Raw genomic sequence first — 26,301 nt, 5'->3', positions numbered from 1 at the left:
GTGCAAGACTCCCAGAAGGTTAATTTACAGGTTGAGTCTGAAAAGAAGGCAAATGCAATGTTGGCATTTATTTCAAGGGAAATGGAATATAAAAGCAAGGAGGTAATGCTGAGCACTAGTTAGGCTGTACTTAGGGCAATGTCAACAGCTTTGGGCATCATATTTAAGAAAGGATGTGTTGTCATTGGAGAGAGTCCAGAGGAGGTTCACAAGGATGATTCCGGGAATGAAGGGCTTAATGTATTAGGAGCGTTTGGCAGCTTTGGGCCTGATTCACTGGAATTAGAAGAATGTGGTGGGGTGGGGGAGGGTGGAATCTCATTAAAACCTACCAAATGTTGAAAGAACAAGATAGGGTGGATGTAGACAGATGTTTCCTATGGTGGGGGTATCCAGAACTAGAGGCCACAGCCTCAAAGTTGAGGGGTGACCCTTTAGAACAGAGTTAAGGAGGATTTTTTTTAGCCAGAGAGTAGTAAATCTGTGGAATGCTCTGCCACAGACTCTGGTGGAAGCCAAGTGTATGCATATATGTAAGGTGGAAGTTGATCGTTTTCTGATCAGTCAGGGCATCAAAGGATATGGTGAGAAGGCAGATGTATGGGGTTGAGTGGGATCCGAGATCAGCCATGATGGAATGGTGGAGCAGACTCAGTGGGTGGTAGGCCCAGTTGTGCTCCGATGTCTTATGGTCTTATGGACACAGACTGAAGATTACGGAGTGGTTTGAGCACTAGGATGAGAATTTTGAGCAATAATTTCACTGAGTCATGAAACACTGACCTGCCATGCATAGGTGAAGATTACCAGTGAGTGTTCAGTCCATGTAAAAATCCACCTCTCAGTTGCTTTTCAGAGACAGCCAGGTTATTCCCCCCCACCCCTGTCCTCAATTTCCAGCGTTTCCTGATCTAACTTCCCCTCGTATTTATGATCACTTTCAGTTACGAAGATCAGTTTCCAGCATCCAAGCTCGAAATCTGATTGAAAAGGAAAATGCTGTGAATAAAATATTCCGGTAAGGTTCTCCGTGTTAAGGAATAATTTAGCTGTGTCACTTTCACTCTGTCCCACTCTTGTGGTCACGATCTTGCATTGGGTGGTTCAGTGGTTAAAAGTGTCTCACAGTTCCAGTAACTTAGATTCGATCCTGACCTCAGCTGCTGTCTGTGTGGAGTTTACACATTCTTCCCATGACCACGTGGGTCTCCTCCTACATTCCAAAGATGAGGAGGTTAGTAAGTTTAACTGGCTATTATAACTTGCCGTTGAGGTTGTGGGTGAGGTGTAGAATCTGGGCCAGTTACTGAGGATAAAGGAATGGGATTAATATAGGATTGGGTGTTTGCTTGTCATCACAGATCCAGTGGACTGAATGACCTTTTCCATGCTATATGTCTCTGTGGCCCTATTTTAAAAGTAGTTCAAATAGTTCTTAAGTCAGAACTTTTTAAAAGTTTGACATTTTCTACCTATGATTAAAAGTGGCTTAAGCTTCCAAGACATTATCGCATAACAGTCAACATAACACTTTACAGTATTAATGACAAGCGGTTGAGGTTGAATTCCTGCCATTGTCTATAAGGAGTTTGTACGTTCTCCCCACAATTGCTTGTGTTTCCTCTGGGTGCTCTGGTTTCCTCTCACACCCAAAGACGTGTGGGTTAGGGTTGATAAGTTCAGAGCATGCTATTTTATCACCGGAAGTGTGGTGACACTTGTGGACTACTTTCAGCATGTCCTCGAAAACACAAACAACGTATATCACTGTACAGTATGTTTTGATATACATGTGATAAATAAAGTTAATCTTTATAAAATATGAACAACTTACCTGCAAGCACCCTTTCACTGGAGTGAAAAGATCCTGGTCCTCCACCAGCCACAGCTGGTGAACTCTGTTCAGAACAGCTGTATTTCGCTATTGGAGTTGATACTGAGCTTACAGGTGAAGCAGAAAGCAAGATTCACTACTGCCTCACCGCCAACCCCTCTTGGAGTGGGGAGATAGGAGAGGAGCTCATCATCAGCCACTCATCAATCTCACTTGAAACCCTGGCCACACGTGAAGACGACTTTATTCATCAAATGACAAGTTAGACTGGAGGTGCTTGCTGGCCACCACCTGTTGCTTATGTGCCTGAGCTTTGGGGAGGAGTGTGCAAGATCTTTAACCCCTTGTCGTCAAAAATCAGTTGGCCTTCCGGCGGCAGGAGGGACAAGCATGAGGCGAGATGCTGCCTGTGGAGTGGAGTCATGCAGGAGTCAAAGTCAAATTTATTGTCGTATGCACAAGTACATATGTGCTTAGGTGCAACGAGGAACCGCAGCTACATCATAGGCACATAGATTCATATAAGTGGCATGTAGAAGAAAAACATAAATTATACAAAATTATACAAGAAGGAACACAATTAGAATAAAACAAGGTCCATTGGAGTACAGAATGATTGTTTTTGAACCTGACGGTAAGGGACTTCAGGCTTCTGTATCTTCTGTCGATCAAGCACATCGTTCTAAGCACATGTTTTCTGGACAGTCACAGGGAGACATTTCCCTGCATATGTTGGGGAAATTCAGTGCATGAAGCCCATAAATACTGTAATTATACAATGAGTAATCAAATCAGTGCACACATTACACATTCATTACTGGTAGGCACGTTAATAACATGGTTCTGATTTCATTCCAAATGCAATAACTTTATTAAATAATAAGGAAGATTAATATTCAACCATGCACTGCAGGTGCTTGGTTTTGGAAATTACTTGGCATTTGCTGTTACTCTATCCATCATCCCCCAACCCCCATGCAATCTGGTCCCAGGTCTGCATTTTCCTCGCTGAAGTTATTATGGATTTAGATGTTCAGGGCATCTTGAATGCCTGCAACCTTTTGAGCTTGTTTTATAAGGATTGCTCTGGAATGGTGCCCATCAAACAGGCCCATCCTCCAGCTCACCATGCTGAGTTTCCACTCATTTCTATGAATTTAAGGAGACTGTGGAACATCTGATTCCTTTTGGAAGGTGTTCCCTGCATGTGTTTATGATATAGCCAGCAGCTGTGGCCAAACCTAGCAAGAAAGCAGTTTTATAAATTTTCCAGAACTAAATTCATTGAATTTTAAGAATAAATCGTTCACTGTTGATGGACTGCCAGTGCGATTTTAAAACACATCAAAATGCTGGAGCAAACATGAGGAAATCTGCAGATGCTGGAAATTCAAACAGCAACACACACAAAATGCTGGTGGAACACAGCAGGCCAGGCAGCATCTATAGGAGAACCACCGTCGACGTTTCGGGCCGAGACCCTTTGTCAGGACTAACCGAAAGGAAAGATAGTAAGAGATTTGAAAGTAGTGGGGGGAGGGGGAAATGTGAAATGATAGGAGAAGACCGGAGGGGGTGGGATGAAGCTAAGAGCTGGAAAGGTGATTGGCGAAAGTGATACAGAGCTGGAGAAGGGAAAGAATCATGAGACGGGAGGCCTCGGGAGAAAGAAAGGGAGAGGGGAGCACCAGAGGGAGATGGAGAACAGGCAAACAACTAAATATGTCAGGGATGGGGTAAGAAGGGGAGGAGGGGCATTAACGGAAGTTAGAGAAGTCAATGTTCATGCCATCAGGTTGGAGGCTACCCAGCCGGTATATAAGGTGTTGTTCCTCCAACCTGAGTTTGGATTCATTTTGACAGTAGAGGAGGCCATGGATAGACATATTAGAATGGGAATGGGACGTGGAATTAAAATGTGTGGCCACTGGGAGATTCTGCTTTTTCTGGCGGACCGAGCGTAGGTGTTCAACGAAACGGTCTCCCAATCTGCGTCGGGTCTCACCAATATATAAAAGGCCACACCAGGAGCACCAGACGCAGTATACCACACCAGCCGACTTACAGTCCTTCCAGGTGAGGCGACAATTCACCTGTGAGTCGGCTCCCAGTGGCCACACATTTTAATTCCACGTCCCATTCCCATTCTGATATGTCTATCCATGGCCTCCTCTACTGTCAAAATGAATCCAAACTCAGGTTGGAGGAACAACACCTTATATACCGGCTGGGTAGCATCCAACCTGATGGCATGAACATTGACTTCTCTAACTTCCGTTAATGCCCCTCCTCCCCTTCTTACCCCATCCCTGACATATTTAGTTGTTTGCCTGTTCTCCATCTCCCTCTGGTGCTCCCCCCCCCCTTTCTTTCTCCTGAGGCCTCCCGTCCCATGATCCTTTCCCTTCTCCAGCTCTGTATCACTTTCGCCAATCACCTTTCCAGCTCTTAGCTTCATCCCACCCCCTCTGGTCTTCTCCTATCATTTCACATTTCCCCCTCCCCCCACTACTTTCAAATCTCTTACTATCTTTCCTTTCGGTTAGTCCTGACAAAGGGTCTCGGCCCGAAATGTCAACAGTGCTTCTCCTATAGATGCTGCCTGGCCTGCTGTGTTCCACCAGCAAAATGCTGGAGCAATTTAACAGGTTAGATAGTGTCTATGGAGGGAAATGAACTGTCAATGTTTCAGGTCCAGGCCCTTCACTGAAAAGAAAAAGGGAAGATAGCTGATATAAAAAGGTCTTGGTCTTCCCATCAGCCACACATCCATCCCTCTGGTTCCCCTCCCCATTTCCCTCCCTTTAGTCCATGCACGACTGTCCTATCAGATTCCACTTTTTTAAGCCCTTTTGCATTCCCACCTATCACCTCTCATTCCAGTTCTCCCCCCTTCCCTCACCCCCAACCTGGATCTGATCATCAGCTGCCAGCTCGCTCTTCCCATGTTTTTATACTGGCTTTCTCCCCTCTTTCTTTCTTGTCCAGATGAAGGGTCTCAACCTGAAACAATGTTAATTTCTCTCCATAGTTACTGCCTGACTTGCTAAGTTCCCTCAGGATTTCTCCAGATTTCCAAAATCTGCAGTCTCTCTTGTCTTTCTTTTCTCTCTCTCTCTCTCTCTCCCTCTCCCTCTCCCGCTCCCTCCCCTCTTTCTCCTCCCCTCTCTCTCCTCCCCCTCTCTCTCCTCCCCCTCTCTCTCCTCCCCCTCTCTCTCCTCCCCCTCTCTCTCCTCCCCCCTCTCTCTCCTCCCCCCTCTCTCTCCTCCCCCTCTCTCTCCTCCCCCCTCTCTCTCCTCCCCCCTCTCTCTCCTCCCCCCTCTCTCTCCTCCCCCCTCTCCTCCCCCCTCTCCTCCCCCCTCTCCTCCCCATCTCTCCTCCCCCCTCTCTCCCTCCCCCTCCCTCTCTCTCCCCCCTCTCTCTCCCCCCTCCCCTCCCTCCCCAAAACATTTCAATTTTGCTTTTGCTGATAAACCTCTAACAGCCGATTTCATTTAATCCTGCAAAGTTCCCAGTCTGAAAGCTTAGAGGAGCGACTTGTGTTTGAATGTTGCATAATGACATAAGTTTGTGACAGAATTTGTAGCCAGCAGTGCAAGCAGATTTGTACTGAAACTCAGAGGTTTGCAAATGCTTTTGAAAAGGGATGCAGTAGTACAAATTCATGAGCTGCACCAAGGAGAACTCTGCTGTTGTAACCACCGAGAAATGGGTGCCAAGTGGAAAGGTTTATGGCTCAATTCAAATTAACCTACTTGTCGATTTCTGCTGATGTCTGCAGGGTTTGCACTCGCCAACGTCTGTTAGGAGGTTCCTTTGAGGGACAGCCAGCAAAAGAACGGTCAATTTTAAGCGTGCAGCACCATATTCGTCAGGAACGCAGGTACGACCACCAGCAGTGCCACAGTCATGACAAAGTGTCAGGAAATCCCAGTGAAATTTCAGGCTGATTTTGTTCATGCTTAATTGCCTGCCAGAGAATGCAAATCCAAAAATAGTTGTTTGTTTATTCATGAAAACCTTTAAGCAGCCTGGCCTACTAAGAGTTATCATCCTCAGCTTCACTAATGAACCAAATCTGGAATTCGTGAGAAAAAGAATGGGGAAACTAGAAATGTGCTCCCACTGAGAAATGCAGGGATGGATTCTCAGGGAAAGATGAATAAGTACATAAAGGAGAGATAGTGATGGGGGAGATAGAGAGAGAGTTGAATAAACACACAAGGGAGTGATGGATGAACACAAGAGAGATGGGAATGGGAAGAGATAGAGAGAGATAGATGAACACAAGAGAGATGGATAAACAAGTGAGGGAGATAGTGATGGGGAAGGAGTGAGATGAATAAACACAATAGAGATGGTGTTGGGGCAATGTGAAAAAAGAGAATAAAGAACACAAAAGGGAGAGATGGTGATGAGGAGAAATGGATAAATACACGAGGCAGAGATGAGGATGGGAGGGGATGGAGAGAGACGATGGGATAGGAGGAGATGGGGTGAGTGAGAGATGGGGATGGGAAGAGATGGCGATGAACACGAAGGAGAGATGGAAGGAAATAGTGTGAAGTAGGAACAACAGCAAGAACAGATGGGCCAAATATCCTGTACATTCAGTATAATTCTCTATAAGGTTCACTTGGGGTGTAGAACCTGCAAGTTCATTCTCTATGTCTGTTGAACTATGAGGAATGGAGTGATTGCACAGCAGATGAATACACAGACAATTCCAAACTCATGCCAAACGCAATGTTTCATATACTTTTGGATTCCTGACTGCAGGAATTCTTGGAGTTTATTTCCTGTTGCTTTCTATATTTTAGACAATTTGCATAGTAAGAATTCCTACAATGCCACAAAGCTGTAGTTATGTTTTTTTAATGCTATTAATCTTAGTTGCTATGTTTGGAACTGCCAACCTTGTGTGGATGAGAGAAGATGGTTGAACCCAGTACATTGTATATTATTCCTCTTTTTGCAGATCCCTTCGACACGGGTCGAGCACGCAGCGAATCAGCAGAGGCAAATCACTGGAAACACTGTCACAAGATGTGGGTGAACATTAACTAACTCAATCCACACAGTGTAGAGCACTTTCCCCTTTACCTGCTGGGGTGTTTCATTGCAAGTGTGGTTAAAGTTAAAACCAGCATTAAACCCGGGGTGTTACCACAGCAGAAAAGTACAGATGCTTTAACTTACATGCTAATTGTCAGCAGCTTTGGGGAGCAAAGATATGTGCTTCAGAGTCCAAAGATCCATATCGTTCCATGGGCAGTGAGAACAATGGCTTTCTCCCTGCTCCCTCTCTCCTCCATTCAAATGTAATGAATGTGAGTAAGTTCCTGGACTTGCCCTGTATTTTACAAAATGATGTTGTCTGTCTGTGATTCCCTTGGTGATGTCTTAATATCTTAATGTGGAGTAACTATTAAATATCAGCAAATGGCCTAGCTGATATTGAAAATTATTGTTAGAGGTTTTAAAAAAATTCTTAACAGTTTTTTTTCCCTTTATTTCTTTTGTTTCACTTTCTGGCCTGACTTTTCATTAAATTCACCCATTCTAGTCCACTGTTCTTCCCTCAGCTCTGCTTTGCTCATCTTGCAATTCTTGCACCTCTGTAGTCAAGAGATCCTCTCTACTGTCTGCTGTTACCTGCATGCCCTGCTTCAGCCTAGTGCAGACCACAGAAGGTGCATCTCCCCTAAAGCAGGGATATACATTGCAACCTGCAGAAAGAGCTGCACCATTGAATGAGCACTGGGGCCTCAGAATGAAACTGGCCCCATGACCTTGCATTTTTATTCCTGACTCATTGCTTGTTGGATTCCCCACACCTTAACCCTCTCAGGATGTGTTCACAATCTCTGTCTGTCTCCACGTAGCACTCCAGCACAGTTCGGTACCGGAACGCCCAGCGAGAAGACAGTGAGATAAAGATGATACAGGAGAAAAAGCAGCAAGCTGAAATGAAGCGGTAACTTTGCATTTCCCTGCGAGCATTTGTAAGCCCTGTTTGCCTTTCACTGACTGAGGAAATGTTCTTCTTCTTCTGTTCAGCAAGGTCCAAGAAGAAGAATTACGTGAAAATCATCCTTACTTTGACAAGCCCCTCTTTATCGTCGGTCGGGAGCACAGGTTTCGAACATTCTGTCGGGTGGTGGTGAGGGCTCGGTTCAATGCGTAAGTCTGTCGAGCACTTTTTTTCTCCCTCAGTCCTCCTTCCCTCTCTCCACCCTCCTTATCTTCTCTTGCCCTACTCTTCTTCAGGATTCATTCATTCATTTCCCATCTCCCCCTCTCCCCATCTTCCCGTCACCACCCCCCACCCTTCTCCCCAAATCCTCTCTAGCTTCCCTTGCCCTTTCTCTTTCATGTGATGTAATGGAAGGTTTTCTCATGACTGTGGTCTAACCAGACCACAGCTCACTGGGATATGAGTTTTTGTTGCCATCACCACATCACAACAGAATCTTGTCTTTCAGATCAAAGACGGATCCAATTACAGGAGCAGTTAAGAACACCAAGTATCATCAACTGTAGTAAGTGCAGCTTGCTCTGCATCCATTATTCTGTGTGTTGTTCCATTTTAATTACATCTTTGAGTAAGTGTGACCTTTAGATCACATGACCATGTTAGCTGTAGTAACGGCTCTGATCTCGGATCTGAAGCAACATTTGCATTTCTTACAGGTGGAATTCTCCCAGTAATTTGTTTGCATTTAAATACGTGTGTGTGTGTGTGTGTGTGTGTGTGTGTGTGTGTGTGTGTGTGTGTGTGTGTGTGTGTGTGTGTGTGTGTGTGTGTGTGTGTGTGTGTGTGTGTGTGTGTGTGTGTGTGTGTGTGTGTGTGTGTGTGTGTGTGTGTGTGTGTGTCTGTGTCTGAACTGTGAATGTCTGTGCATCTCTGTGTATGTGCATGTGTCTTCATGTGTGTGTATGTCTGTGTGTTTGTCTCTCTCTCTCTCTCTCTCATCCCCACTCTGCCCTCCCAGCCCCACCCCCAATGTGTGTATTTGTATCCTGACTACTACACTGGGCTCCTCAAATCCTTAATGTCGACCAGCTCTGATTGTGACCATTCAGCTCATTGTGACTGTGCTCGATCTTTAACAATTCTCTGTACCAGTCATTTACGTACATGCTGCAATTCTGCATTTATTAGGTTCCCTAACTTGTCTATTGTGTATTATCAGTAAATTGGGTCATCATAAATAGTTAAAGCTTTTGTTCCTAACCTGTGTTTGAAGAAGTGTCTGTATTCACTGAATCTCACAGCTCTATTGTTTTCTTTGAAAATACTTCCAAGTTAGTCCAATGCCTACAAACGTCTCCTTTTCCCACCCCACACCAGGTTCAGGGAAAGCTACTTCTTTTCATCCACTCTGTTCTTGAACCATACAACCCTCATTACCACCTCAGTACAGCAACACTAAGACCACGAAATGGACTTTTTTTAATTGTGCTTTTTCTTGTATGATTTTGTATAATCTACGGTCATGATTTTTTGTGTAAATGTTGTTTGTGTCTCCAATGTGATGTGCCTGTGATGCTGCTGTTAAGTTTTCATTGCAACTGTACATACATGTACTTGTGTATGACAATAAAAATTGTTTCTGACTTTTTATCTCTCCAATTCCCTTTGGAAACTTCATACTGAATCTGCTCCCACAGCCCTTTCAGACAGCACCCAGAGTAGGAATCCTCTCAGGACCAGGTCCACTCTAGGCCTTTCAGCACTCGATAGGTTTTAATGAGATACCCCCACTCATTCTTCTAAATTCCAGTGAGTACAGGTCCAGACCCATCAATCGCTCTTCATGCAATAAGCCTTACATTCCCAAAATCATTTTCCTATGGTGGAGGAATCTTGACCAGAGGGCACAGCCTTAGAATAGAAGGACATCCATTTAGAATGGAGACGAGGAGAAATTTCTTTCACCAGAGGATGGTGAATATGTGGAATTCATTGCCACAGGCAGCTGTGAAAGCCAGGTCATTGAGAGTATTTAAGATGGTGGTTGATAGGTTCTTGACTAGTCAGGGCATGATAGGTTATGGAGGGAAGACAGGAGAATGGGACTGAGAGGAAAATGGATCAGTCATGATGAAATGGTGGAGTAGACTCAATGGGCTGATTGGTCTAATTCTGTTCCTGTCTTGTGATCAAGCTGTAAATGAAGTTCTCCTTCTGGCCCATTATTTGTATATACCCACATTGAGTACTGTCTGACAAGCTGATGTGCACCTCTCGACAGCGTAACTGTTCTCTTTGTGCTCTCTGCTAGTGATCTGCTTGGACTAGTCACCTACTTGGACTGGGTAATGATTGCAGTGACTATCTGCTCGTGCATTTCTATGATGTTTGAAACACCATTTACAACAGTCATGCACACACCAACCTTACAGGTAAAGTCATACCAGTAATGCTATTTGTGTTAATATTCTTCTCTTACCCTTTTTATTAGCATATGGTGCAATATGTAATGAAAGCATCAAATTATATTAAGAAAGTAATTCTGCAAAGATGAAGTGGCTATTCATTATAGCAGTGGTTAAATCTGTTGCATTGTCATTTTCAAATTTTATATCATCGGCTTTGGCTCAAGAGACACAGCAGATGCTGGCATCTGGAGCAACAGACAATTGGAGAAACTCAGCAGGTTGAGCAGCTTCTGTGGGAGGAAAGGAATAGCTGACATTTTGAGTTTAAACTCTGCTTCAGGACTTGGCTCAGTCTCACTTCGCAGCCCGGTCACAAGGTCTCCAAGCCGAAATGTTGACTCTGTTTCGCTTTCCAGCAGGTGCCGCCGGACCTGCTAACATTTTCTAATTTCCAGCATCCGCAGTCTTTTTCTGAAATAAGGCAAAGAGTCTGGGTTGACATTCCAGTGCGTTACTGAGGGAGTACTACCTTGTCAGCAATGCAACCTTTCAGACGTGACTTTAAAGCCAAGCCCCATTGGTGCTGCCAAGTGGATACAATAAATCCTGCAATATGAGGAAAGGGTAGTGTAGTGTCCAAGTTACTGGGCTGGTAGCCACAGTCTGGAACCATTGATTGAATGGCATAAGTTTGAATCTTAGTACCATAGCTGAGATTAAAACTACCCAAAACTCAAAAACTCTGATCTTAAAACTACAAGACTGTTATAAAAGCCCACCTAGTTTGCTAATATCAACCAGGAATCAAAATCAGCTGTTTTTACTTAGCCTATGCTTGACCCACATTCATTAATGTTCTTTTCTGTTTACTGCTGCCTCAATTCTGGGCAATTAGGGACGGGCCAGCAGCTGAATAAATAAAGAAGCAATTGGAAAGAATAACGAGCCAATATTCCTCATTTCTGGCCAATATTCATCTTTCACTCAACTTTGAATCATATTGTTTAGTCATGGCACAGTCAGGGTACTGAAGGAGGGTGTGCTGAAAACAAGAGATCATAGGCTGAAGGTCAGAGACACGAGATTTATAAAGGATGTCAGGGACGGCTTCTTCATGTAATGGGTGGGGCATGTTTGGGACGAGCTGCCAGAAGTATTGAATTGAATCGAGCACATAAAAGCAGTCTAGATAGGATAGGTGGCCCAGTGGTGTAGCAGTTAGCACAATCACTGTACGGCACCAGCAATCATCGATCGGGGGTCGATTCCTACTGTTTACATTCCTACTTTGTACATCCTCCCCATGACTGCTTGTGTTTCCTCTGGGTGGTCCAGTTTCTTTCCACATTTCAAAGATGTACAGTTCTTGTTCGCGTTAGGGTTCAGAATCAGAATCAGGTTTATGATCACTGGCATGTGTCGTGAATTTTCTTAACAGCAGCAGCAGCAGTTCAATATAGAAGAAGAAGAAAAAATAATAATAAATTCACAGCAAATCCACAGCCATTTCCTGGACAGTGGAAACACGTGGCACATGTGGAAGGCCATTCAGGACATCACCAACTACAGGACAACATCACCTGTCTGTGCTGGTGATGGCTCCCTCCCAGATGCGTTGAACAACTTCTACGCTCGCTTCAAGGCGGAAAATGACGTGGTGGCGAGGAAATCCATCCTCCCTCAAATGACCAGGTGCTGTGTCTTACCGTAGCCGATGTGTGGAAAACTCTAAGTAGGGTCAACCCACAAAAAGCTGCTGGACCAGACAACATTCCTGGTAGAGTGCTCAGAGGGTGTGCAGACCAACTGGCAGATGTTCTCACTGACATCTTCAACATCTCCCTGAGCAGCGCCATCGTTCTAACGTGCTTCAAGGCTGCCACCATCGTCCCCGTGTCAAAGAAGTCTTCAGTGTCCTGCCTCAATGACTACCGTCCCGTTGCACTCACATCCATCCTCATGAAGTGTTTCGAGAGGTTCATCATGAGGCACATCAAGACCCTGCTACCCACCTCACTAGACCCCCTGCAGTTCGCGTATCGACCCAACTGCTCAACAGACGACGCCATTGCCACCACCCTCCACCTGGACAAAAAAGACACGTACGTTCGAATGCTGTTCATAGACTTCAGTTCAGCATTCAACACAATCATCCCTCAGAAACTGATTGGAAAGCAGAGCCTACTGGGCCTGAACACCTCCCTCTGCAACTGGATCCTAGACTTCCTGACTGGGAGACCTCAGTTGGTCCGGATCGGGAGCAGCATCTCCAACACCATCACACTGAGCACAGGGGCTCCCCAGGGCTGTGTGCTCAGGCCACTGCTGTTCACTCTGCTGACCCACAACCGTGCTGCAACACACAGCTTGAATCATATCATCAAGTTTTCCGATGACACGTCCGCGGTGGGTCTCATCAGCAAGAACGATGAGTCAGCATACAGAGAGGAGGTGCAGCGGCTAACGGACTGGTGCAGAGCCAACAACCTGTCTCTTAATGTCAACAAAACAAAAGAGATGGTTGTTGACTTCAGGAGAACACAGAATGACCGCTCTCCACTGAACATTGATGGCTCCTCCATTGAGACCGTTAAGAGCACCAAATTTCTTGGTGTTCACCTGGCGGAGAATCTCACCTGGTCCCTCAACACCAGCTCCATAGCCAAGAAAGCCCAGCAGTGTCTCTACTTTCTGCAAAGGCTGAGAAAAGTCCGTCTCCCACATCCCCCCCCCCCCCCATCCTCACCACGTTCTTCAGAGGATGTATCAAGAGCATCCTGAGCAGCTGCATCATTGCCTGGTTCGGGAATTGCACCGTCTCGGATCGCAAGACTCTGCAGCGGTTAGTGAGGTCAGCTGAGAAGATCATCGGGGTCTCTCTTCCCGTCATTACAGACATTAACACCACACGCTGCACCCACAAAGCTGACAGTATTGTAAAGGACCCCATGCACCCCTCATACAAACTCTTCTCCCTCCTGCCATCTGGCAAAAGGTACTGAAGCATTCAAGCTCTCACGACCAGACTGTGTAACAGTTTCTTCTGTTACGTACCCCGTAACTGGGTCACTTACCAGCAAAGATAGAGAGGTCTGTTGAAGTCTGATGGTACTATTTTTAACAGTATTTATTGGTAAAAATACACAAAAATAATATCAATGCAAACATACAGATAATATACGTCATCAATACTAAATCTAAAAGCGCAGGTATAATAATAAGAAGAAATAGCTCTATCGTTGTCTAGGGGATAATGTATTGTCCGATGGAAATATAAAAGTCACTTTAGTTCATTCAGGCTGCAGCCTTTGGTTGGATTCAAGAGAGACAGATGTTTTAAACTTGCCAGCTATTCCTTTTTATGATGTCGATCCTTCGAGAGTTCCATTTTTTGTAGTCGGTCCTTTTAGCTAAGCCATTCCGTGGAAGCCCGCCAATTCCTAGGCCAAGGAAAAGGACGCATGCGAGCCCCCCACCGGCTGTCGCTATAAAACACTGTCACGGGATTTCTAGCGTTTCTCCTGGTGCGTCTAAAGGGGTTGTTCCCCAGATCCTCTTTTATCCTTACTCACGGGGTCCCAGATGTCAATCGGGGTGGGATGATGCAATCCCTCAACCAGCCCACTCTGGTCATTCCCTGAGGGCTTCCATGAAGTACAGTACTCAATACACAATTCTGTCTCCAAGAGACAATGGCTGTTTCCCGTGGCTTTGTGTCGCTGAGGGGCCAGGACATTCCAAACCCCTTTGTGGATTCTGCGTGTCTTTCTCTCATTTCCTGGGTCTCCTGACCTGAATTAATAGCGATCTTGCGATTCTCAAAAACGAGGGGGCTACTTTGTACCCTTCGGCCCCTCAGAGTCGGGGCACAGGCGTAACACTTCCCCCAAGCCATCAGACTCCTCAATACCCAGAGTCTAGACTGACATCTACATCATTTATTATTATATAGAAATTTGCCCTCTACAGAGCCTATTGTCTTGTTTATTAATTATTAATTAATTATTGTACTGCCCTGCACTGCTCTGTGCACTTTATGTAGTCCTGTGTAGGTCTGTAGTCTAGTGTAGATTTTGTGTTGTTTTTACGTAGTCTAGTGTAGCCTTGAGTTGTCTCACATAGTCTAGTGTAGTTTTGTGTTGTTTCATGTAGCACCATGGTCCTGGAGGAATGTTGTTTAGTTTTTACTGTGTATTGTACCAGCAGTTTATGGTCGAAATGACATTAAAAAGCGACTTAACTTGAGTTGAACTAAGTAAATCAATTACAGTATATGTATACTGAGTAGATTAAAAATCGTGCAAAAAAGTGAGGCAGTGTTCACGGGTTCAATGTCCATTTAGGAATCGGATGGCAGAGGGGAAGAAGCTGTTCCTGAATCACTGAGTGTGTGCCAACAGGCATCTGTACCTCCTGCTTGATGGTAACAGTGAGAAAAGGGCATGCCCTGGGTGCGGGGGGTCCTTAATAATGAACGCTGCCTTTCTGAGACACCACTCCTTGAAGACATCTTGGGTACTTTGTAGGCTAGTACCCAAGATGGAGCCAACTAAATTTACCACCCTCTGTAGCTTCTTTTGGTTCTGTGCAGTAGCTACCCCCCCCCCCCCACTTACCAGACAGTGATGCACCCTGTCTGAATGCTCTCCCTGGTACATCTATGGAAGTTTTTGAGTGTATTTGTTGACATACCAAATCTCTTCAAACTCCTAATGAAGTATAATCACTGTCTTGCCTTTTTTATAACTGCATCGGTATGCTGGGACCAGGTTAGGTCCTCAGAAATCTTGAACCTGCTCACTCTCTCCACTTCTGATCACTCTGTGAGGATTGGCATGTGTTCCTTCGTCTTACCCTTCCTGAAGTCCACAATCAGCTTTTTCATCTTACTGACATGGAGTGCAAGGTTATTGCTGCGACACCACTCCACTAGTTGGCCTTTTTTGCACCTGTACGCCCTCTCGTCTTCATCTGAGATTCTACCAACAATGGTTGTATCATCAGCAGATTTATAGATGGTATTTGAGCTACGCCTAGCCGTACAGGCATGGGTATAGAGAGAGTAGAGTAGTAGGCTAAGCACACACCCCTGAGGTGCACCAGTGTTGATTGTCAGCGAGGAGGAGATGTTATCACCAATCCCCACAGATTGTGGTCTTCCGGTTAGGAAGGCAAGGAACCAATTGTGGAGGGAGGTACAGAGACACAGGTTCTGTAACTTCTCAATTAGAATTGTGTGAATAATGGTAATAAATGCTGAGCTATAGTCGTTGAACAGTATCCTGACGTAGGTGTTTGTGTTGTCCAGGTGGTCTGAGGCTGTGTGAAGAGCCATTGAGATTGCATCTGCCATTGACCTATTGTGATGATAGGCAAATTGCTATGGGTCCAAGTCCTTGCTGAGGCAGGAGTTCAGTCTAGTCATGACCAACCTCTCAAAGCATTTTATTGCTCTAGGTGTGAGTGCTACTGGGCGATAGTCATTAAGGTAGCTCACATTATTCTTCTTGGGCACTGGTATAATTGTTGCCTTTTTGAAGCAAGTGGGAACTTTCGCCTGTAGCAGTGAGAGATTGAAAATGTCCTTAAATACTGTACTCCCGCTAGTTGGTTGGCACAGGTTTTCAGAGCCTTACCAGGTACTCCATTGGGACCTTCCACCTTGCGAGGGTTCACTCTCTTTAAAGACAGTCTAACATCAGCCTCTGAGACAGAGATCACAGGGTCATCAGGTGCAGCAGGGATCTTCACAGCTATAGTTATATTCTCCCTTTCAAAGTGGACACAGAAGGCGTTGAGTTCATCTGGTAGTGAAGTGTCGCTGCTATTCATGCTATTGGGTCTCCCTTTGTAGGAAGTTATGTCTTGCAAACCCTGCCAGAGTTGTCGTACATTCGATGTCACTTCCAACCTCTTCTGAAATTGTCTCTTTACCCTTTAAATAGCCCTCCGCAAATCAGACCTGGTTTTCTGGTACAGACCTGGGTCAGCAGACTTGAATGCCACAGATCTAGCCTTTAGCAGATGATGTACCAGACAATCCTGTAACCGCTCCTGTGCTTCCCTTGTCCATACCTTCTTGGTCCTCACTACTGATGCTACAGTCTTCAGTCTATGCCTATACTCGGGGAGTAGAGGTACAGCCAGGTGATCAGACTTACTGAAATGAGGACGTGAAATAGCACGGTAGACATTCTTGATGGTGGTGTAACAATGGTCCAGTGTGTTGTTTCCTCTGGTATTGCAAGTGATCTGTGATGGTAATTGCATAGTGATTTTTTCAGACTGGCCTGGTTAAACTCCCCCAGAACAATGGTGAAAGGTTAGGGTGCGCTGTTTCATGCACGTTGATCCCATCGCTCAGATCATCTAAAGCCTCATTGACATTGGCCTGAGGTGGAATGTATACCGCTACCAAAATGATCCCAGAAATCTCCTGCAGTAGGTTAAAAGGACGGCACTTAACTGCTAGATATTCCAGGTCTGGTGAGCAGAATTGGGACTGCACTGATATATTTGTGCACCGAGAAGAGTTGATCATGAGGCATACTCCTCCACCTCTGCTTTTAAGAGACCCTATAGATCTATCCTGGCAGTGTATAGTAAACCCATCAATCTGAATCGCTGCATCTGGTACGGAAGGGGTTAACCAGTATTCCGTGAAACAAAGGACACATGCAGTCCTAATGTCCCTTTGGTTCAGCACCCTAGCTCTGAGATCATTGATTTTATTCACCAGAGACTGCACGTTTGCCAGTAAGGTAGTCAGTATGGGGAGTTTAAAACCCCATTTCCTTAAACACACTTGTCTCCCTGACCTGCAACCATGTTTCCTACATGGAAACTGGCGAGGGGTCCATCCACAATCAGCATTGTTTCCGTCAGTTTTAAGCAGCAGTAGTTCAGTTAAACACATCAAGACATCCTTTGTTGACTGTACTAACCTTGGAAGCCGTTGTGCTTTTTAGCTGTATCAGGCTGAAACGAGAATATTTAATCGTATCTAATGAGAGTTCTGCTGCTACATGAGTTGCCTTGAGGTGCCCCAGAACTGGTTAGTAAGTTGTGAGCATATTATATTGGCACCGGAAGTGTGGTGACACTTGCAGGCTGCCTCTTGGCACAACTCTCACTGATTAGATTTGATGCAAAATCAATGCATTTCACTGTACGTTTCGATGTTTTGATGTACGTGTGGCAAATAAAGTGAATCTTTCATCTTTACTTGGTTTAGAGGTCTGTGGCAGATGGGACTATCTCACTGGGCAACCTAGTAGGCTGAGTTGAGCCAACGGGCCTGTTTCTATGCTGTATGTTGTTGTCTCATTATCACACTCTGCAATGGCTACTGTATGCAAATCAGTTGCAGAGTTTCCAATAATTTAACCGTGACCACTTGAGACCTGTAATGAAACTGCATGTCTTTCCCTCTCCATACTGTGTATTTAGAGTTGTTTTACATCAAGCGTGGTGTTCATAGTGCATGCAGCTCTTGCCTACAGGGCATGTTTGAACTTGCAAATGATCTGCTCATGATTTTCCAATTAATAACAAGATATTGAATAGAGCTTTCTTGGATTCTTGCCTCCTGTCTTAACCCTGTATAACCTACAGATGCCCATCACCTGTACCAGCCTGGCTGTAGACCCCAACAACAGTGAGTCTTCATGTCTAAATGCAATCCCCCAAATCCATCAGTAATGCAGGCAATGTCCTGCACGCTTACAGATGAGATCATGTATAGTGCTGAGGTACAAGTCTGTTATAGGACCTATTGTCTAGAGATATGAGTTCAAATCCTGCCATAGGATTCAAAGTACATTTATAATCAAAGAATGTAGAAGTTTTACACCTTGAGATCTGTTTGCTTACAGGCAGCCGCAAGAAACCTGATGAACCCATTTTAAAAATCGAAGGACTAAAACCATTGCGCAGAGAAAGAGAAAGAAAAAACACAATAATGCAAACAAGAGAAGCAAACAACAGCATTCTGAACCAGATTGAATCAGAATCAGGTTTATTATCACCAGCATGTGTCGTGAAATTTATTAACTTAGCAGCAGCAGTTCAATGTAATACATAATATAGAAGAAAAAACAAAATAAAATAATAATAAATAAATATATCAATTAAAGTATAGGTATATTGAATAGATTTTAAATCATGCAAAAGTCAGAGATCTTGACACCCAGTAACTTGAAACTGCTCACTCTCTCCACTTCCGATCTTTCTTCATCTTACCCTTCCTGAAGTCCACAATCAGTTCTGTCGTCTTACTGACATTGAGTGCCAGGTTATTGCTGCGACTGCACTCCACTAGTTGGCATATCCCTCTGTACACCCTCTCGTCACCATCTGAGATTCTACCAACAATGGTTGTATCATCAGTAAATTTATAGATGGTATTTGAGCTATGCCTAGCCACAAAGTCATGGGTACATAGAAAGTAGGACAGTGGGCTAAGCACTCACCCCTGAGGTGCATCAGTGTTGATCGTCAGTGAGGAGGATATGTTATCACCAAACTGCACAGACTGTGGTCTTCTGGTTAGGAAGTCAAGGATCCAATTGCAGAGGAAGGTACGGAGGCCCAGGTTCTGCAACTTCTCAGTCAGGGTTGTAGGGATGATGATATTAAATGCTGAGCTGTAGTCAGTGAGTAGCATCCTGACATAGGTGTTTGTGTTGTCCAGGTGGTCAAAAGCCGAGTGAAGAGCCATTGAGATTGCATCTGCCATTGACCTATTGAATCCTTAGATCTGCTCCCTGGTGCAGCGGAGTAGGCCTTAGCATCGAAATTGGGAAGATGGAAATTTTAAATTTTTGATGAATAAATTTGGGATTAAAAATTAAGCATCTTCTTATTCCCTATTGACTACAGAAAGGATGCAAGAGTTTGGAAAGGTGCAGAAGATATTTTTGAGGATACTGTTTGGATTACAGGGTATAAGCTATAAGGAGAGTGTGAACAAACTTGGGTTTTCTCTGGAGTGGCAGAAGCTGAGGGTACTTGATAGAAGTTTATTAAATTATGAGAGGTATGGAAAAGGTTGACAGTTAAAATCTTTTTTCCATGGATAGGAATATCAAATACTGAGGGACAGTGAGAGGGGGAAAGTTTAAAAGAATTGTGTGGGCCAAGTTTCTTTTTACATAGAATGGTTGGTGCCTGGAATACACTGCCAGTGGTAGTGGTGGAAGCAGATATGATAGTGGTATTTTAGGCAGATACGTGAATATGCAGGGAATTGAGGGATATGGATCATGTGCAGGCAGAGGGATTAGTTCAATTGGCATTGTGTATGACACAGTACCGTGGGCTGAAGGGTCTGTTCCTGTGATGTACTGTTCCATGTCCATGGAACTACAGATTACTCTGTAATGAAAGAAATCTGTTGTCCGTCCCTGATCTGGCTTTATGTGACCCCAAACGCAGCGATGAGCAGTTGTCTCTTTTGCTTCTCTTTCTGCAAGCAGGAACTGGACCAGGACCAGGTTATTGTAATCAACAGCTGTGATCATCTTGTATCTGGCATATGTGCTGGTAATGGAATTGATAGAGCTGGGTACATGATGGTCAGCATATACCCAGTGAGCCAAAGGTCCTGTTTCTGTACTCTATGAATCTATGAAATAGTAGGTTCTGCTGTTTTTGGTTTATTTTCCACTACTGGCATTCCCTTGAATGGATCTCTCGCACACCAAAGATGAATTCTTGATGCCCCAATCTAGCTTGTTGTAGCTCTGCACTGCACTCTCTTAAGTGTAACAATATTTTCTACACATAAGAGATTCTGCAAATGCTGGAAATCCAGAGCAGTACACACAAAATGCTGGAGGAGCTCAGCAGGTCCAGCAGCATCTGTGGAAGTGAATAAACATTCAACTTGCAGGCTAAGACCCTTCATCAAGACTGGAAAGGAAGGGAGACGATACCAGAATATAAGGTAGGGAAGGAAGGAAGAACAAGCTAGAAGATGATAGGTGAAGCCAGGTGAGCAGGGGAAGGTGGTTGAAATAAGAAGCTGGAGGTGATAGGTGGAAAAAGCAAAGGGCTGGAGAAACATTAATCTGCTAAGAAAGAACAGTGGATCATGAGAGAAAGGGCACCGGGGGAGGTGATAGGCAGGTGAGGAGAAGAGGTAAGAGGCCAGAGTAAGGAATTGATAAACAGGGAAGGGGGGAGTGGAATAATTATGGGAAGTTAGGGAATTCCAAGTTCATACCATCAGGTTGGAGGCCACCTAGACAGGATATGCAGTGTTGTTCCTCCAACCTGAGAGTGGCCTCATTGTGGCAGAAGAGGAAGCTTTAAACCAACGTCAGAACTGGAAGGGGGATAGGAGTCAGAACTGGAAGGGGGATAGGAGTTAAAATGGTTGGCCCCCAGGAAATTCTGCTTTTAGTGGATGGAACCACTCTCATCAGTATGGGTGGGCGACACCTCATATTTCATCTAGGTAGCCTCCAACCTGATGACACGAATATCTAGTTCTCCAATTTCTGGTCATTTCGGGGTAGTGGAGGTGTAATTTGTCCATCAGTGCTGATCACTGCATCCTTGACTAAGCTGTTCCACCATGAATACGATCTGCTATGAGTCAACATGATGCTTCCAGATCAGGGCATGCATAGCACAAACCTCCGCCGTACTGCTCAAGTGTTTTCCATCTGATTGGCCTATCAGAGTTCTCTTTGAGAACTAGTTGACTTGATCAGCATTTCTGATCTGGCTATTGTTCACGATTGCACTTAAAGAAACCCCCCCCCCCCAACACTTACCTCATCTTCCATTCCCACTCTGGCTCACTTCGTACCTTCCCTCTTCTCAACTGCCTACCGCCTCCCCGAGCCCCTCCTCCTTCCCTTTCTCTCGTTGTCCACTCTCCTCTCCTATCAGATTCCTTCTTCTTTGCCTTTTCCACGTATTAGCTCCCAGCTTCTTACTTCATTCCCCCTCCCACCTACCTGACTTCACCTATTACCTTCTAGCTTGTCCACCTACCCCTCCTCCCGTGTCCTCATTCTGGCATCCTTTCCAGTCCCAAAAAGAGTCTTGGCCTGAAATTCTGACTGTTTATTAATTTCAATAAACACTGCCTGACCTGCTGAGTTCCTCCAACATTTTGTGTATATTACACTATATTCTACCTTCTGTTTTCTTTTTACTATCTCTTTGTACTTAAGTATGGAATGATCTCTCTGGTTGGCATTTCACTATGTATCAGTACACATGACAATAATATAGCAATACCATTTAAACACCATTCCATATTTCCCTCAGAACTATTACATACTATTAACACATTACATATCTTCATATTTGCTCTGGCTTTACAGAATCGGGTTTATTACTACTTGTACATGTCCTGATGAAGGGTCACAGCCCGAAATGTCAGCTGTTTATTCTCCATAGATGCTAAGTTCCTCCAGCTTTTTGTGTGTGCTTATGTCATGAAATTTGTTGTTTAGTGGCAGCAGTATATGGAAGACACAAAAATTACTGAGTTACAATAAACAGTGCAAAATGTTTCAACAAAAAATGCCCACACAGATCATGACTCCATAGCATTCTTTTTAAAACTTTCCTATTAGTTCCCTTACATTCCCCCCTCCCCACATGTTTCTGTGAGCTTCTCCTTTGCAGTATTTACCAAGCTCCCATTCTGAAGTTCCCATTGAATGTGCTTCCACCACCCGTTCAGGTTACAGGTTCTAGATTGTTGCATTTTCTTGCATAAAGCTCCTCGCCTAGTCAGCTCCTGCATATTTAGCTGACATTTATAAACCTGAAACAAAATGGACTGTAGGTGCTGGACTCTGCAGCAACACACAATACACTGCTCTCCAGTTGAAGGGTTTTCATTGAAAACATCGTCTGTCCATTTCCCTCCACAGGTGCTGCCTGACCCACTGAGTTCCTCCAGCATTTTGTGTGTCGTTCTTAAACCCACACCCTCTAGTTTACTGATGGAAGTTGTTTGATTTGTGTTCACTTTGGTCCATGAGTCCATTCACTGATACATCTGTGTCTTTAGATTGCAGAGTTCGTGTTTGTGATATTCATGAGCATCGAGCTGAACCTCAGAATCCTGGCTGATGGTTTATTCTTCACCCCTACGGCTGTCATCAGGGATTTTGGCGGAGTGATGGATATCTTCATTTACCTTGTAAGAACTCAGGTTGTACATATACTGTATCTTAAATTGACTTCCCAGCACAGTTATCATCCTGGAAAGTATCAACCCACAATCACACTGGGCAGAAGTGAATGATATATCTCATATGGATACAGAGTCAGTGAGCTGTCTACAGTTCTCGTAGGTGTATAAGGATATGGAACAGCTGGCAAAAGGGAAACAAAGGGTTCATAAGATGATACAAGGACTGAGAAGTTATAGCTACCCGGAGAAATAACTGAGGTATTACCTTACTGAAGGATTACAAAAGAGCTCCATTCATTTGGGGTTTTCACATGGCAGAGCCCAAACCTGGAGCCATCAATAAAAGAGCCGGTTAATAATTCCGATTTGAAGTTCACGAGAATCTTCAGGGTCACAATCAGGTTTATCATTGCTGACGTATGTCGTGATTTGTCATTTTTGTTGCAGCAGTACAGTGCAAGATATAAAAATTACCATGTTACAATAAAAAAATTAGATAAATAAGTAGTGCAAAAGTGAGGTGGTGTTTACAGGTTTTTCCCCAGCGAGCGAGGAGACATAAACAGCTCACTGGTTTACGATATTAGAAGCCTGTAACGTCATTTTTTCCAAGCTCTGTTCCCAACGATCCCAGGTCTTTGGGCACACAGCAGAAGATTTTCTGACTCCCCTGACGACACACAGGTCTCCTACCATGACACTGGCCCTCGATCCGCCCGTCTCCAGAGCCCTGAGATCTTAGGCTTCCAAATCCAAGCCAGACTTTCAGGCCAAACCCTTGGTGTGCAGAACAGCAGCCAGTCCTGATACCCCGAGAACTGGTCCCATTCCCGCAAAGAACCGGTCAGCGTGTAACTCCAGCTCAGGGTCTTCAAGAGAACCCTGAAAGGGAAAAGTAAAGATATTAAAGATGGAAATACAGCTGATTCCGAAGATGCAAGCAAAGGAGTTGCCGTTTAGTGCCATCTTGACTTCACTCCGTCTTTCCATTATAGGAAGGATGTGGAAGTTTTAGAGAGGTTTTAGAGGAGATTTACCAGGATGCTGCCTGGATTAGACATCATGTCTTAATAGGAAAGGTAGAGAGAACAAGGGCTTTTCTCTTTGGAGCAAAGAAGGATGAGAGGTGACTTGATAGATGTGTACAAGATGAAAAGAAGCATAAGGTAGAGTGGGAGGCCAGCATATTTTTCCCAGGGCAGAAATGGCTTGCACAAGAGGGCATAATTTTAAAGCATTTGGAAGAATGTACAGAGGGGTGTCAAAGCAGTAAATACATGAAACACAGTTCCAGAGGTGATGGTAGAGTCAGATACATGTAAGAAACTCTTGGGTAGGCACAGTGATGAAAGAAAATGGACGGCTATATGAGAGGGAGGCATTAGGTTGTTGTAGGTTAATAGGTCAGTACACATCATGGGCTGAATAACCTGTACTGTTCTGTGTTTTGTTTCTCTTCTGCCTTGAAGGGTATTGATCTGAAGCATCAACTGTTCATTTCCTTCCACGGATGCTGCCTGACCCACTGGGTTCTTCCAGCACTTTGTGTTTTGCTGCAGATTCTTCAGTCTGCAGTCTCTTCTGCCTCCAGCTTAACAACAAGGATGGGTTTATGGAGAAACCAGGCAGATGCAGGAGGCAGAAGGGGACCAAGGGTCTCACTGATAGATGAAGAATTACAAGAGGAGGCTTGAATGGAGGACCATAATTTTAAAGACATTGGAGCAGAAATAGGCCATTTTGGCCCATTGAATCTATTTGGCCATACCGTCACGGCTGATTTATTGTCCCTCTCAACCCCCAATCTTCTGCCTTCTCCCTGTAACCTTTGACACTTTTACTAATCAAGAACCTATCAACGTCCACTTTAAATATAGCCAATGACTTGGTGACCGTAGCTGAACGAGGGAGTGAATTCCATAGATTCACCACTCTCTGGCTAAAGAAATTCCTCCATCTTGAGCCAGACAGTAAAGCATTAATGCTGACATGGACTAGTTGGGCTTGAATGGCCTCTTCCGCCGTGCTGGCTCCTGTGCACTTCATAAGGGAGGGTGTGGTCTGTGTTGATATTGAGGATTTCATTGGGGTTCACTCTGAGAAGGAGTGTGCTACACTGACTGCAGAACAGAACCAGCTCCAGTACTGGTGCTCAGCGCCTCTGGGCTTGGGTCCTATCTGGCTGGAGGTCTATCCCGCTGACCTTGCCTCTCCTGCTCTGTCCGTCAGCAAAGCCTGATCTTCCTGTGCTGGATGCCGCACACTGTCCCTGCCCAGTCGGGAGCCCAGCTGCTGATGATGCTGAGATGCCTGCGACCTCTGCGGATATTCAAGCTGGTTCCTCAGATGAGGAAGGTTTTGCGGGAGCTGTTCAGTGGTTTCAAAGAAATATTTCTGGTGAGTAGCCACAGATGTGAAGGCTTTGAAACCTTGGAAATAACAGTAAAGGACAGGGGGTGGGTGGGGGCTTGCCATTCAACCCCTCAAGTCTGTACTGGGAATGAACTTTCATTTAACCCCACTTCCAGCAATTCATCCATATTCTTGCAGATTCTGACCCTTCTGCTGTTTTTCATTTGGGTAGAGAATTTCTGCCACCACCTTCTCCCGCTTGGGCGAACTGAGTGAAATATCTTCTCAAACACCCTCTGATCCCTCTGCTGATCAAAAAATCTCTGCCACCAAGTTAGTGAGCTACTGCACAGGGGATTGTATTACTGCTGTTTGCCCAGCCTAAGTCTCTCCTTTATATACTTCCACATCTTCCATGTAAGCCACAGCAAATATTAAAATTCATTGTCACAGGCAAATGTACCCAGGGTATAAATGTCACGAAAATGTTTTTTTATAGCAATAGCACATTGCATTACAAACATGAGAAACACAAATTAACATCAATTATGCATAACATACATGATACAACAAACAAAATTAAACATTCATGATATTTAGTGAAAGTCAAGTCTGTGGGGAGGAAGCTTTTGTTGAAACTTGAGATGCAAGTCTTAAAGCTCTTGGACCTTCTACCTAATGGCAGCATGGAGGAGAAGGCATGGCCTGGATGGTGGGGAGTTCCTGATGATGAATGTCACCTGCCTGAGACATTGCCTCTTGTAGATGTCCTCAATGGTTGGGGGTGATGTATCCATGATGGAACTAGCTGAATCCACCACCCCTTAGTCTCTTTCACTCCTGTGCTTTGGAGTTTCCATACCAAAATGTGATGCAACTAGTCAGAATGCTTTCCAGTATATATTGGTAGAAGTTTGTCAGAGTTTTAGATGACTTGCCCAATCTCCTTAAGCATCTAAGAAAGTAGAGACTCCGGTGCACTCTCTTCCTGGCTGCATCTGTGCTGGGCCCAGGTTAGGTCCAGAACCTCTAGCTGGGTCTACCATAAAGAGTTGGCAATTTCCTCGACATGGATCAGCTCATCTGAGACCTCCTGGTTCATGCAATGAACCAGCTGGAGGTGAGACATTAGTCGACCTTTCCCCTACTCCTGCACTGAAGTCAATACTGACCCCAGCAACAAAGCACTCATGAGCTGAGTGAGGGGTGAGGTTGCCTCACTTCCTACCAGTCAAGTTGATACAGGCAGCACCACCCTGTCCAGCTCAGTAGTCTCCAGCCTCATGCTTCTTGACAATATAAAAGTGGCCTATGGAGTCCATGCTAGCTTTTGAAACAACCCTATTAGTCTCATTCCCCAACTAATCTACTGGTAACCTATTCTCTCTCACATGCCCATTAACTTGCCAGTTCCCCGGCACCCCATCTTCTCATATGGTAGTTTACAGCCACCAACCCCACACAGCTTTGAGATGTGGGAGGAAACAGGAGCACACAGGGAAACCAATAGGTCACAAGGAGAATGTGTTGGCTTTTTGACCATCTCCCACACCTTTCCATTACCCCA

At 44.7% G+C, this 26,301-nt stretch overlaps 1 protein-coding gene across 4 annotated transcripts in view; it reads left to right on the top strand.

Moving 5' to 3' along the window:
* nalcn (sodium leak channel, non-selective) overlaps positions 1–26,301 on the top strand; it is a 188,577-nt gene that overhangs the window by 91,828 nt on the left and 70,448 nt on the right. For all 4 annotated transcript variants that reach the window (XR_012096255.1, XR_012096254.1, XM_073028810.1 and 1 more), the window contains exons 18-26: positions 945–1,018; positions 5,616–5,717; positions 6,813–6,882; positions 7,720–7,811; positions 7,895–8,017; positions 8,320–8,376; positions 10,123–10,243; positions 22,257–22,388; positions 24,612–24,779. Coding sequence is in view for 2 of the 4 variants with exons in the window: in XM_073028810.1 (XP_072884911.1) it covers positions 945–1,018; positions 5,616–5,717; positions 6,813–6,882; positions 7,720–7,811; positions 7,895–8,017; positions 8,320–8,376; positions 10,123–10,243; positions 22,257–22,388; positions 24,612–24,779 (939 nt within the window). In the remaining 2 variants the exon portion in view is untranslated. The remainder of the gene's footprint in view (positions 1–944; positions 1,019–5,615; positions 5,718–6,812; positions 6,883–7,719; positions 7,812–7,894; positions 8,018–8,319; positions 8,377–10,122; positions 10,244–22,256; positions 22,389–24,611; positions 24,780–26,301) is intronic.

This window comes from Hemitrygon akajei, chromosome 2 (assembly GCF_048418815.1).
Source record: "Hemitrygon akajei chromosome 2, sHemAka1.3, whole genome shotgun sequence".
NCBI lineage: Eukaryota > Metazoa > Chordata > Chondrichthyes > Myliobatiformes > Dasyatidae > Hemitrygon > Hemitrygon akajei.
The sequence above is the reverse complement of the archived record's forward strand: the minus strand, read 5'-3'. Positions and strand labels throughout refer to the sequence as shown.